Source organism: Natator depressus, chromosome 12 (assembly GCF_965152275.1).
Source record: "Natator depressus isolate rNatDep1 chromosome 12, rNatDep2.hap1, whole genome shotgun sequence".
Classification (NCBI taxonomy): Eukaryota; Metazoa; Chordata; order Testudines; family Cheloniidae; genus Natator; species Natator depressus.
The window spans coordinates 35,519,654-35,533,784 of NC_134245.1; the positions used below are offsets into that span (position 1 = coordinate 35,519,654).

The 14,131-nt window shown below is 42.9% G+C and overlaps 1 protein-coding gene across 1 annotated transcript in view; it reads left to right on the forward strand.

The window, feature by feature from the left end:
* CRISPLD2 (cysteine rich secretory protein LCCL domain containing 2) overlaps window positions 1-14,131 on the forward strand; it is a 41,282-nt gene that overhangs the window by 22,912 nt on the left and 4,239 nt on the right. Inside the window, exons 10-15 of the mRNA XM_074968852.1 lie at window positions 228-294; window positions 1,413-1,543; window positions 1,723-1,766; window positions 2,969-3,041; window positions 3,909-3,984; window positions 12,284-12,417. Of these exons, the coding sequence (XP_074824953.1) occupies window positions 228-294; window positions 1,413-1,543; window positions 1,723-1,766; window positions 2,969-3,041; window positions 3,909-3,984; window positions 12,284-12,417 (525 nt within the window). The remainder of the gene's footprint in view (window positions 1-227; window positions 295-1,412; window positions 1,544-1,722; window positions 1,767-2,968; window positions 3,042-3,908; window positions 3,985-12,283; window positions 12,418-14,131) is intronic.

Sequence of the window (14,131 nt, forward strand, 5' to 3'; positions counted from 1 at the left end):
AAGGTACACTAAAGTTTATTGCTTGGAAAAAAAACAAACCCACAGAATCTAAATATTGATCTCATTCTTAAAGGAAAAGGTATTTGAAAATGTGGCTGTTTTGCAGTGCTGGTTTTAAATGGAGTAGTTAAATGACACTAATGGGATCACTATTAAATTAACTGTAATAAAAGTCTGACTCACATTTCACACTCACCACAGATATATATATCTCTCTCTTTAACTAGGTATCTGTGCCCAGCTGGCTGCGTTAACAGCAAGGCAAAAATCTTTGGAACATTCTATTATGAGACTGTACGTACTTTGTTATGGCTGATAGATGACATTTATTGGGGTTTTAAGGGTAGTAATAGAAATGGAAAATGCTGGCAGTTCTAATGTAACATAAATTTTCTGCCCTCCCATGTTGGTGCTGTAAACTGTCTTACTGTAAACTGTATTAACTTGTATAACAAAGGTAATCTGCATTTCCCCATCTATGTGATAAAATCAGTGCTGAAAAGAGTATCTACTAAGGGTTTGATTTTGGTTCTGAGTGTCCTCTAGGCCCACTAAGTTCAACAGAAGTTGAGCGCCCTCCTGTACTTCACAGGAGTGCATGGCATCTTTCAGGATCTATCCCTCAGTGCAGTGAGCTATTGGGATGGAAGAGAAACTTTATATTAGAATTGCTTCTCAAGATGGTTCACAGGATGCTGGATTTTTATTTTTAGGACGGCTCATTGAATCTTGAATTGTCAAAATAGTTTATAATTAGGGCAGGTCAACAATTTCCTGTCAAGACTGATTTTGATGGAAAACTGGGGGTTTGGTTAAACAATTTGGTTTTTACAAAATGTGCCTGCTTTCCGATGAAAATTTTGATTTTATTATTAAAAAAAAATGCCCCAAATATATTGAAGCTGAAATTCTGCTGCAGATGGCTCATGGGAGTTGTAGTTCAGTTGCTTTGTGCGCCTGTTCTTCTCTATGGGCTGGGTTTCCCTCTAGACTGCATCTCCCATGATGCATCATGGCTGGACAGCTGCCATGATGCACCACCTCCCCTCACCAAGGGGTTTTTAGCTGAAATATTTCAGATTTGACATTTTTGTTGAAAGCTCAACATTTTCCTTTGGGGAGGGGGGGAAGGAGGGGAATGAAACATTTTCCAACCAGCTCTCCTTATAGTTTACATTTAAATACATGTTTGTCCTTAAATCAAGTAAGGCTTCGAATAAAAATAAATGCATGTGTGTTATAACAGTAAAATTCAGCAGGCTGAAACGATACAACATTTGCTCAGTAAATGTAAAGTCTGCGTAAACTCCAGCTGGTCTTTAAGTATTTCTTTTACATACTTGTTTATTAAATGGCTTAGAACTATTTAGGAAACATTGGTATTAACGTACTATTTGTGATGTGATTTCCAGGCATCCAGTATATGTCGTGCTGCAATTCATTATGGCGTCATAGATGATAAAGGAGGTCTGGTTGACATCACTAGGAAAGGGAGATCACCCCTTTTTGTCAAGTCGACAAGAAATGGCATTGAATCTTTAAGGTAATGCTTCCCTCAGAAACCAGATCTCTATGTATGGAGGCCCATGACTTGTACAATAAATTGTTCCACATTTGTCACTGTTTACAAGCAATAGAGAGTAGATCTTAAAGTAACTGTAGTGCATTTATTTGTTAAAGGTCAATGAAATATGTACACACATTTCTTGTTTTGCTTTGCAGTAAATATAAACCTTCAAACTCATTCATGGTTTCCAAAGTCACAGGTAAGTTTTTAAATGCCCTTTTTGTCTTTATAATGTTGAGAAGAAATCAATGGTGCTTGAGTTTATTGTAATATATTGACATCATCATTCCAGAGCCATGTTCTTTTATGAATCTTAAATGGGCAAAACTCTTTGTAGTCAAGCGACTCTTCCTATTTGTGATTAGAGCATGTCAGGAAAAACAAAAGTGGCATTTTTCAAAACATTTCCTGCCCCTGCCCCATTTTAGAACCCATTTGAATAATGCCTCAGCCTCGGGTGACCATATTTCCCAAAGGGAAAACGGGACACTGCATGGGGCTGGCCCAAGTCCTCCCCATCCTCCCAGCGGGGGCTGGCCCAAGCCGCTCGCCCTCTCCCCCTCCCCCCACCTGAGCCCTCCCTCAGGCAAGGCTCGGGTGAGCAGCCATGCACATACTCTATAGGGTGACCATATTTACCAAAGGTGGGGGATTGCATTGCTGCTTGCCCAAACCCTGCCTGCCCCCCCACCCGAGCCTCCTTTTACTGAGGACCCCCAGCCTCCCCATGTGCAGAGCTGGCATTTCCACTCACACCCCCTTCCCCCATGTTCCTCTACACCCCACTTTGTGACAAAAGTGGGCATTTGTCCCGTTTGCTCTCACCAACTAATCAAAAGTTGGCAAGAGCAAATGGGACAAATGCCCACTTTTGCCACAGAAGTTGGGACAGTCGGAACAGGGCTTAAAAAAGGGACAGTCCCAGCCAAAACAGGAAGTATGGCCACCCTACTGCTCAGCTTAAATGCAACCTATATTTTGGCTCGTGTTACCTTGAGCTGCTTTAGGGTGAAGCCTCTGGCACTGGCAACTGGAAAGTTAAAAGCAACACTGTCATTTAGACTCAGAATTAGACCCAAAACCTGCCCGGGAACCCCCTCCGTATTCAAAAAAATCTGTAACAAAATCACACTACTCCATTTCTCAGATATTCTTTTCTTTAAAAAGCCATGGTCCTTGGAGAAGGATTTTCTAGTAATTTAGTATATCTCCAGCATGAATCCTAATAAAAATATCTCTTCGATGCAAGCTGTTTCTAATGAAGACATTGAAATTATTCTTTTGGCTGCATCAGCTGGACATGCATCCTGTCAGATGTGATGCATAACTAATGCTTCTGTTTACTTCAGGAGCACCAGCTATTTGGCTTTGTAATTCATCTCTCTATATTGATTTCCACAGTGCAGACGCTGGATTGTTACACCACCGTAGCTGAACTGTGTCCTTTCAAAAAGCCAGCAACTCATTGTCCAAGGTAAGCTGCATATCTCAAATATGATGCTATTTCCTTTGAACCTAGACCTGTACTAGGATAAGGGAAACAGAAGCTGAAGGATTGGATGGAGATATTGAACTCCTCTGATTTTGAAGCTGATAAATTAAAGATATAGATTATGTCAGATTAACTGGGGTAAAGGTTAAATGAGGAAGCTTTTTCCACATCCAAAACAACATACTATATGAATAAAATTGCCTGCTTTCACAAACATGTTTGTGATCTGAGCATACTCTCAATGCTGGCATACAAATAAGTTCCAGGATTTAAAATCCATATTTTTGTGGGTTTATTACTGAGTTTTTTACCTGCTTCAGCAATATAAGAGGGTCCGAATAGAAGACAAATTGGCCTCAATATGTGCATGTACAACTTTGCACACTTTGTTCAGTCACGTGCATGTGGTGTTTTGGGACGCTATCACTTGTACACCCAAATGATAAAATATACACACACAAAATCTTCTTCCTCTTGATGCTAGCATGCGAACGAGCTTTGCTCATGGAAATTCCATCAGGTGCATGCATGAATGACGATGGGCAAAAAACTCTACCTGTAAACAATTGTGTGTGCGGGGCCAGGCACAAGGTCGGAAGCTACGCTTGGAGAATTTGGCCCAATGGCCTTCATTATCTCCTGTTTCACTGGCCTAAAGGAGTCTCATTTGCAGCTGTGTAGACACTATCGAGTTTCAGTTGAAAGGGGGGAAAAAAGAACCAGTCAGCTGCTGCCACCTGCAAACCAGATGCCGGCCCTTGAAGGCTTCATTCCAAGAGCTCAAGAATGCAACTGGTTTTTCTCTTACTCCTTGATGTAGCGAATAAATATGAATACATTGTTTTTCAGGGCTTACTGTCCAGCCCACTGTAAAGCTGAGCCAGCATACTGGGCACCAGTCTTTGGCACCAAGGTTTATGCAGATGTGAGTATTCCACTTTTTCCTATGTCTCTCCAAATAATAAGGTGACTCTATTGAAATGACTGGATCCCCATGGTCATTTAAGAGATTCACATTCCATGAATTAGAAAGGTCAGAATTACATAGAGTCCCTATAAACAACAAGGAAATACCCTGCCAGCACATGGGATAGAAATGTCCCTTGAATTAGTTGGACACATTGATTAAATGTATCTAGTGTTGTACTTCAGAGTCAGCATTATAGTGCAGTGGATAGGGCGTCAGGGGTTGCACTCCCTTTTCTGGCACTGATTTGCTCTGCAGCCTTGGGAAAGTCACTTAACCTCTCTGGGTTTTTGTCTGTAAAATGGGGTTGATGCTTGTCCACCGTCGTGAAGTCTCTTGAGGCGTACAGATGAAAAGCGAATAGCTTTGATTGGTACAAATGTTATATTATTACTCGACATAGCTTGTAAAAATAGATTCCCCCTCTTCTTTTCTGTAAGTAGAATATGATTTGTGAGCAGTTGTTGTGGAAATGAAGTATGGGGGTGGGGTTTGGGTTTTTTTTGGTAGCTCTGTGAACAGCTGTCGAGTTGATGTGGATGGACAGAGGTTAAATGGCAAAAAATAAATGGACAGATATGCAAAGGAACTTTTTTATTTTTTTTTTTGGTCACCACTTAGAGAGAGCATGTGTCTAAAATCCACTGACAGTACAGGCTTAGTATAGCTTCTCACTGCTCTTATGGATCATCCCCACATGGGGGGAGGTGCAAACATATTGGAAAATATTCCTAGCAGGATCATGGGAGTATACGAAATAATACGCTTGGTATTGCTGGAACCATTCCATATTTGGTTGAATCAACTCTTCCTAAACTTCCACCTGGAAATAGAGTGCTCCACTGGAGAGGGAGGGCAGGTCTTGGTCCATTTTTGTTTGTTATAGATGTCCAGATCAATAAAGAAAGAAAACGGGCATTAGAGATTTGTTCTGGAGTTTGTGGGCCTTGGTGGAGAATTGCCTGTTGTTTTGTTGATGTTAGTTAGCGGAGTTGTTTCTTTTTTACCTTTGTAGTCACAGGCAGCATTAGGAAAAACACAGAGGAATTTGAAATTGGTGCCAGTTGTGGTTTGGCCTCAGAACTGGCACATGGTTAAATAAGATTGTCCCTGCAAGGTCCCAAGAATAACAATTTCATTGGGCAAATGATCAGGTAATTAACTGATCAGAAGAACCTCACGCAACTATTTCAGTTTATATTTTTATAAAGCTATATGAATAAAGTTGCATTATAATCACATGCCAGTTTTCTGTTTACTCTAATCATCTATTAGGGCAATGATTCCGTTGCCTGTTTAGATACATAATAAGCCAAAAATTGGCATATAATTGTGATAATAAAATATTATGTTTCTAGAACACCTTTCCCCCAAAGCTCTTTCCAAAATATATATGCAGGAAAGATTTCAGATGTCTCTGAAAAACAGCCACCCTTGCTGGGAACCATAGCATGCGCTCTTTGTGTGTACTGTATAAGCACAGGAAGTAGAGAAGAATGCTATCCAGTAGAAACAGCCGGGAAAGTTTTAGTGGTGGTGAAGCACTGGAATGGGTTACCTAGGGAGGTGGTGGAATCTCCTTCCTTAGAGATTTTTAAGGTCAGGTTTGACAAAGCCCTGGCTGGGATGATTTAGTTGGGGATTGGTCCTGCTTTGAGCAGGGGTTTGGACTAGATGACCTCCTGAGGTCCCTTCCTATCCTAATATTCTATGATTTTAGTGGGAAGAATGTGGCTATCCACACTAGATCTGCAGCAGGAGGAGTGGTGAAGAATATCATAAGATCTTTGAAGGTCACAAGCACTCAAGACCTCAATTTTGCATCTGATCTGAAAAAACTCCATAGCTGCTAAGATGTCCCTGAGGCACTAATTAAGTACCACCATCTCAGTCCTGCATAATTTTATGATTTATACTGGCTCAAAGGCACTAGTGTCCTGGTTCACAAGCTCCACTTCTTGTGAATCTCTGGGCTTGGGATTATATAAATGGGGGCATGGAATATGATTTGGGGAAAAAAATACTGCTCTGTCAAGGATTTGATAGATCTCCGTTAGACTAGTATGGCCAGGGCGTCAGAGATGACGGGTCTAACAAGGCATGTGTTGAAGAGTTTAGGAGTGTTAGCAGAATGGCAGGAAAAGACAGGAGTAGACTTGATAGAGAAGAAGGGGCTTGAGGAAGCTGTGGCAGAAGATTGTAAGCACAGTGAGGGGTACAAAATAGAAAAGTTCTTTGCATTAATGATAAATCCGAGGACTGGAAGGCTGACAAAATAAGCAAACGTTCAGTGCAATGAGAATTTAGTCCGAAGCCTTTCCCACAGAGGGTACTGTGTGTGTGGAATGCTCTGCAAGAAGGCATGCAATGAAGTAGCATAAGCCACAAATCAGAAGAAAAATTAAAACGGACAACAAACAAAACTAGACAAGTGCTAGTTTTCTCATGGGCCCTGTGGATTCCCATCCATAAAGTGGCACCTTCTTGGGACTTGTGTATATATGTCACAGACTCTGTCCTTTTTAATAGCTTAACTAAAGAAAACAAAAAGTATATTTCCCCATTGAGTTTGTGCTCTCGCACTCTCTGTCATGTCAGCAGCACACCCAAAACCCTGACCTGCAAAATGGTTTGGCAGCAGAGGAGTTAATGGGGCAATAACCTGTGGGCATTAGCATCATAAAGTCACTACTAAGTAGGTACCAGAATCCAATTCAATGAGCTTGTAACCTTCTGATCCGCCTTGGAGAGCTTCAATGTTTACATGATCCCAGGATGCATGTGAAAGTTTGTTTTACCACAGAGAACAAAGCTCCAGCATCAGGAAGAGAGGATTTTGGCTGTACTTGGTTCTACTTGGGTTAGTCCATAGCCCCAGGAGCAACTAACCTCTGCAGCATGGGATTTTAACAGCTTTAAAGAAGATTCTGTTTTCTTCTCATAGAAATAAGGATGCTATTTTAGGTTGCGTGATGTCAAGGGCTTGGGAAACATATGTTTATAGGAAGTGAGGTCAATGTCGTTTTGGAAACCAACCAGAGACAAAGAAGCCAAGGTACTCATGATCAGTGACAAAATAGTAAGACCTCTAATGTGTTGCTGAAGTGTAATTGCTAGAGCCTTAAAACGTGCATGATAAATTGTGGAAGCGAACAGTGAGGAGGAGGAGGCGGCAAATGCAGGTCATCAAATCCAGATGTTCTGCAGTTCTGCTAAAAGTTATTTCCAGTGTAGAAAAAGATGTTCCATGACCTTGAGGAAAGCAGGACACTGACTGTGGTTAAAAACAGACAAATGAAAGCACATGCACAACTCTCCCCTCCCTGGCTTCAAGCATAAAATGATTTGTTAGGCCCATGCATTGATGCACCTTATTACATGGCCATGTGCATTAAATGGATGAAGCACCAAAAGCAGGAACAGGTGCATTTGTAAGGGCCCCATCATTAACTTTAATAATGCATTTTGTTAGACTTGCAAGTTTGGTTTCGGTCTTTCCAATATGAGAGATTTAGCTCCGCAGAGGTGTAACCAAGCTCTCTCACCCCTATCTTTTATGGGCAATAGGCAGCCTGGGTGGACCAATCCTGGCTCCCGTTACAGACGTTGGAAAAAATTTCCATTGAGGGCCTCCCATAAATGCAAGACAGATGTAAAGGCTGCATATTTTACAAAGCAATGGTGCTATCTTCTGACCATCTCTGGTGGATTACATGTAAATAGCCAGCATTGTGTTAATAACAAAACCAGGGTGAAATTCTTCATGGTGATTCAGCAGAACGATGGAATGGTTCCTCCAGAGATAAAATGGAAACCTTAGTATATTTGGACATTTAAAACCGAAGTGGACAGAGCATTAGAGCACATGCTGTAGGGAAAAGTTTAGATCTGGCTCCAAACTTCACAGCTCAGGCCCATCTCCAAAAGAATCCAGTTTCCAAGCAATAGAAGGGTTAAGAAAAGTCAGAGCTTCTTTACGCTAGATTTCCAGAGTCAAGTGGTATACACGGGACATGGCGGAACAACTGCCAATACCCTTTCGGCAGGAACCATGTGGCCAACAAACTCCATCTTGCATTGCTTCAAAAAATCCATCAGTTTCTGCTGTGTCTAACAGTTTTGCTGTTTTGGAGGGCATATGGCTGGGCATCTTGGATACTGAAGCTGGGATAAGCAATGGTCACATTCTCATCTTGGAAAGATCACAAGTGAAATGCACACATCACTGTCCAGTGAAATAGAATAAATGGACGTCGTTGACTCTTTCCACGTCTCAGAGAGAAGCCAAATAACTGTTTGGATTAAAACTGGATTGGGTAGCTAAGTTTGCTGTTAAAAGTTTGGGACGGGGATTGTTATGGGCTGAGACAGAAACATGGCCTCATTTTCTACCGAAGCTAACTTAGCCCTCCATCCGCGCCCCACAAAATGACTTTGCTGTGAAGGGCACCCGCGGGCTGCTATACCGAGATCCACTTTTGGTTGTTGGGTTTAGTGTGCGGGTGCTGAGTGGGGTTGGTGGCCTTGATATACAGGAGGTCAGACTAGATGATCTGGTGGTTCCTTCTGACCTTAAACTCTCTGACTGGTTTAGCCAAATCAACCAAAATATGGATGATTTTTCATTCTTTATCAGCAATAACGTCACTTATTTCCCATTCCAATTAGTTCCAGTTTCCATCGGTGCTTCCTTTTTGAATGGGGCTGGCTTCCAAACAAACTGTATCCCGAAAGGCCTTGCGGAGTTAGGCAGTTGAAATGCAGAGATAAATAATATTGGTGGGAGAAGGAAATGAACTGGCATAGCCAAAGAGGAGGGTGTTATGTTCATGGCATATACGCAGAGAGTTAGGAACCCCCCCCTTTCATTTATACTGTTCCTAGAGGGTTGCAAGGTAACACTACTTTATTTCTTAGAATCCAGAAACCTAACACAGCAACAACCAGAAACAGAGAGAGAGAAAGCAGGCTGCCCTCTAAGGCAGAGAGGCACAACTCAACCCACTTACTCCAGGCTGGCTCTTTTTCAGACTGACTGCTGAAAGAGCCATATATCAGGCTTCCCAACACAGCCCCCTAGCCTAGAAGCAGAACCAGGAACCCCCTTACAACTTAAAGTGATAGCTTGTAATTTTAACACACGTTTCAATACAGCACAGAAGGGATGTGTTTCAGCTGAGATCTGAAATGAGGCAGAGGGAAGCAGATTGTTCCAGGCAGCAGAATGTGCAAGGGAGAAGGCTCTTGCACTAACGATTGGCTAGACTGTATGGAGGGACAAAGAGAGGAGAGTAATATTAATGCTAGCTGTGGTGGAGGAGAATGGAAAGATTGCTGGCCTATATTCTGTGGTGATGGACATGCTATACATAAGTTGCAAGGTAAAGCCGCAAAGGATTGTTTTTAAGAGGGATTTGTTTCTTTATGGTAGATAAAGGGGCCCCACAGGGATATTTCCCTCCCCCTATTTGTTTTTACCTTACAAAAATCTGCAGTTTCACTTCTGGTTTTGCAGGCAGCCATTTCTCACGGAAGTTAATGAGAGCTACAGGTGCTTGGTGGTGCTGGAAATCAGGTTGCTTCTGTTTTAGGCACCTAAATGTGGTTGTTGGATCTTAAATGTAAGAGCCCAGGTTTGAAAATGTTGGCCTGGTTCTTTGTAGCGGTTAAAATAAAAGGTTGGCCTGTTCTCGTCTGCACCTTCGTTTATTCAGTGAAGAAAAATTCAACGGTTGCTAATGCCGAAAGGAATGTCTCTGGGGCTGTGGGCTGTGTATCAGGCAGGGATCTTTATCAAAGATATGTGAGAGTTTTTAAGCTTTTATGAAACCCAGGAGCACTGGGAAATGTATACATAACGAATCGTGCAGCCTTCTTTCTTGGTTCATGGTGAGACTTGCACTTGAAAGGGAAATATGTGTCCCATTCATGTTCAGGAACCCTGAGGAGATGAGAGAGAGAGACTCTCTCTCTGCTGTTGTGAGATAAAGGTAGCTTAGTCTCCAGCAGTCTCATTTGTGAGGCAATTAGCTGGGGAGAGATTTCCTAAAGAAGGAAGCCTGCATAACGAGGCCGATTTTTATCACCAGTGGAAACCACAGCACGTTGCCGAGCCCCGGAGGAGGAGCACATCTTTGTTTTCAGGCTAGTCACACTAAATGGGGACTCGATGGGTGACTTACGGCTTCTCTACTCTTGAGATGCTACAGCGGCACAACTTCAGTGTAGACACTGCCTATGCCAGTGGGACGGGTTCTCCTGTTGGCGTAGGCAATCCACCTCCCCGAGAGGCAGTAGCTAGTCAACAGAAGAAATCTTCCATTGCCCTAGCGCTGTCTACAGTGGGGGTCAGGTCAGCTTAACGAAGTTGCTCGGGCTGTGGATTTTTCACACCCCTGAGTGACCTAGCTGGGTCAACCTCATTTTTAGTGTAGACTAGGCCTTAGTTCATAGGCCTGTTCATTGCTAATAGTTTGATGCAGCTGGTGCCAGACAGGGCTCCCCGGAGATCCCACTTCTGCAGGGAGGGAAGGATTCCAGAGATACTAGGATCCATCCCAAGAAATTGAGGCTGAGGCAGAAGCAGAGAACCTGCTATGTGGTATCTTTTGCTGTGCGATCCCTGAGGCCCCAGTGCCCTTCCTTTTGGGAGAAAACTCCTCCATCCTCCTAGTGCTTCCCATCTTCAGAGCACTTTTCCAACAACTCATTAAGATAAAGACTGATTGGCAAGATAGAAGATAGGAACCCAATTGGCTGATAGGGGAAGCGGTATGTAAAACACAGAATGGCCAAAGAATGAACAATCAGAGGAACAGCAAGTTCTGGAAGAAAGGAATGCCTTGGAAAGAACACCATTAAGGATGTGTCCCCGTGGAGAGTGTTACAAATCGCCTTGGACAGTTCATTCAGGACAGTTTAATTTAATGAGCCAATTTTAGATTTACAGATTTCCCATTGCATACTAGAGCAAATTCAAAGCATATCTTCCAAACAAAGTGTTCCTGTGCTGTCTTGCCCATATATAGAAGCAAAACCAAACTGGCAATTAAAACTGCGAAAGCTGCCAAGAGATAGGCAATCCAAAGTGATAAATATATCGGGAATGAGGGCAAACCTGCCTTTTAAGGCCTTGGAGAGCGAGCGAGCATGATCTATAGTATGCAGATGCCGCTGGAATATTGCTTTGCAGGTTCTGCAGTGAAAGTTTGATTTTTAAAGATCAAGAAGTTTGTGGATTTTGAATTTTCACCTGTTCCGATCCTCAGTACTAGAGCTGATTTTTGTTCTGCTACCTAGCAGTGTATAATCTTTTTAGAAGGTTCACGTCCAAGTTCATAGTGAGCCTTCTCTGCTATCACTCTATTTCCTGGATGTTTTTGTAGCTTAGTCATCAGTTGCTGGTAGGTTCTGTTCCTGCAGCAAACAAAACAAAATAAAATAAAAAACAGAAGCAGTGTGCAATACAGAGATTGCAGGCCTCATTTTCATGATTGCCTGCTATGCTTGGTGTAGTCAGTGGGAGCTGTGGGTTCTCAGCACCTCTAAAAACCAGACAATGATGAAAAGCTCATTTTAGCTTTTGGGAAGATGGGACCTAATGCTTCTCAAGTTATTTCTTTAGGCCAAATTCACCAAGGATCTCTGCTGTTTCACACCAGCAAACAGTTGCAAAACCTCTGCTACCTTGTTGACAATGCAAAGTGGCCACACCCTCTCATGTGGACAAAGGCAGGGTTGAAGAGGTCAAGCAGTGCCATTGCAGCCCCAAAAGAGGGCTCATTGACTAGTAGACAGGGCCTAGCTGACTGGTAAATCCATTGATTCAGTCATTCTCTGGATAATCTCCCCTTAGCAGAGTTCCTGTTGAGACCAATGGGCTGTTTGACCAGCCTGTTGAGAGAAGTAGTGGAAATACTGCTTACCCTCCATAGGGCGGTCACTACACCTCCCTGTGCAAGCCATGCTGAATTCTCACCCTTTGCAATTAGTAGCAGGGGCCATGCGTCATCTGCAAGAGCTCATCTAGGTTTATTTGGTCCTGCCTCAGCACAGGAGACTGGGCTAGATGACTTCTCAAGGTCCCTTCTAGCCCTACGTCTCTATGATTCTGTGATCTGTAGAGTCCTTTCTCACTGCTCAGGCTGGAAGACAAACAACGTTCCCATAAGTCTCCCTTCGTTCTTCCTTATTTTCCTAGTCATCAGAAAAAGGTCTTGGAACCCCAGCTAAATTAATTTACTTTATGATCTTTCAGAGTTCCAGTATCTGCAAAACGGCCGTGCACGCTGGAGTCGTTAAAGATGAGATTGGCGGTTACGTGGATGTAATGCCCGTGGACAAGAAGAAAAATTACATTGGCTCCTTGAAGAATGGCGTCCAATCTGAGAGGTAGGGTCACTTTTCTTTTTTGAGATCAGTTTGTGAAAATGTGGCTGAAGGGAATTGAATATACAAGGTAAGTGATTCTAACATGTCAGTGTAAACTCAGAGAAGCAAACGAACAAAACAGTGTGTGTCATCCCTTCTTTGCCTTTTGCAGCTGAATGCATTACTCTTGGACTCTGTATATTAAGGATGTAATACTATTTAGCGTCCTTAGTTTACAAATTAGTTTAAACTAGTCAAAATATGAATACGCTGTTAATAAATTTCACTGGGTATACAGCACTTTAAAATTTACTCTGGTTTTTAGCAAAGTCATTATTAATGTTGGGGGAGCAGTTTCACATGAGTTTTATCCTCAAACATTCTGGCAAATTAACACCACTGAAAAGATAAATACGTGGTCTGCATCTTTCATCGTACAGTCAGCTTTGTGGCTTTCACTTGGGTATTCCACTGCTGAGTTCTGGGAAGTCTAATATATTTAATAGCATAAGAACATGAGAATGGCCATGCTGGGTCAGACCCATGGGTCCTTTAGCCCATGCTGCAGACGTTCATGCCTTCAAATTTTTTGCAGTTACACTGTTCAAACATTTTGTTTGTTTCAGTTTGTACATGAACACGCCCCCTCAAGATGTTTGCTGAGCCACTTGTCAATGGTGAATACATTAAATCCTTAACACACAAAAGAGGAACTAGATTCAAAAAGGCCTAGATTTTCAGATCTTGCTTTTCTGCAGACCTACATTGTCCTCTTACTCTGATGGAGCAAGGAACTGCAGGCTTTAATGCCCAATTATGTGCCTGGCCGGTCTGTGGAACGTATAATTGGTGCAGTTGTATGTGAAACACACTTGAATTTAGGCACACATTTTGCACGTGCAGCACTCTGAAAATGCAACCTAACAGATTTAATAATCTCACTTAAATGCAAAGTGTGAAAACAGTCACAGTTCGGCTCAAGGGGAGGAGAGAATGAGACTCAGCGAAGCTGCCTGTGGTTAGTCCATAGCGTTTGGGAATTGTACTGATGGGAAATGTGTAGGGTTGCCATCACTAGTATGTGTGGGATGCAAAGTGCATTTACCAGGAAAAAAACCCTCTTTTTTTTTTTAAATTGGAATTGGCAGTGGACTGGAAACTGCCACTGTTATGTTCTTCCTAAGAGTTCCTTGGAACGCACAGTGTAATTAACATACAAGGAAGAATTTATTGGGTTAATTCCACCAGTCCAGCAGGAGAAGTTTCTGTTGCTCAGTCCTGTCAGCAGAAATGATTAGGAGGAAACGCAGTGTCCAGATTTCTTTCTTTCTTTCTCTCTCTCGCCCTCACTTCCCCCAAGGGTGCTGGACTGAGAAATATTTCCCAAGACAGTTTACATCAGGAATTAGTGAAAAGAGAGACCTCTAGAGCTGAGACTGTCTCCAGAGACCCAGCTGCTTTTATTTTTCCCAGTGGGTGCTCCGCTCCCACCCCGAGGCTCCATCCCTTCCCCCAAGGCCCCACCCTTGCTCTGTCTCTTCCTGCCCCCGTTCCGCCCCCCCAAGGCCCTGCCCTCGCCCCGTCCCCACTCCACCCCATCCCCTGAGGCCCCCCTCCTGCCGCTTACTGCTCTCCACTCTCCCCCGAGCATCTCCTGCCAGCATCCAAACAGCTGATTGGTGCTGCTGCCAAACATCTGTGGCTTGTGGGTGCTGAGCACCCTTTATTTTTTTCC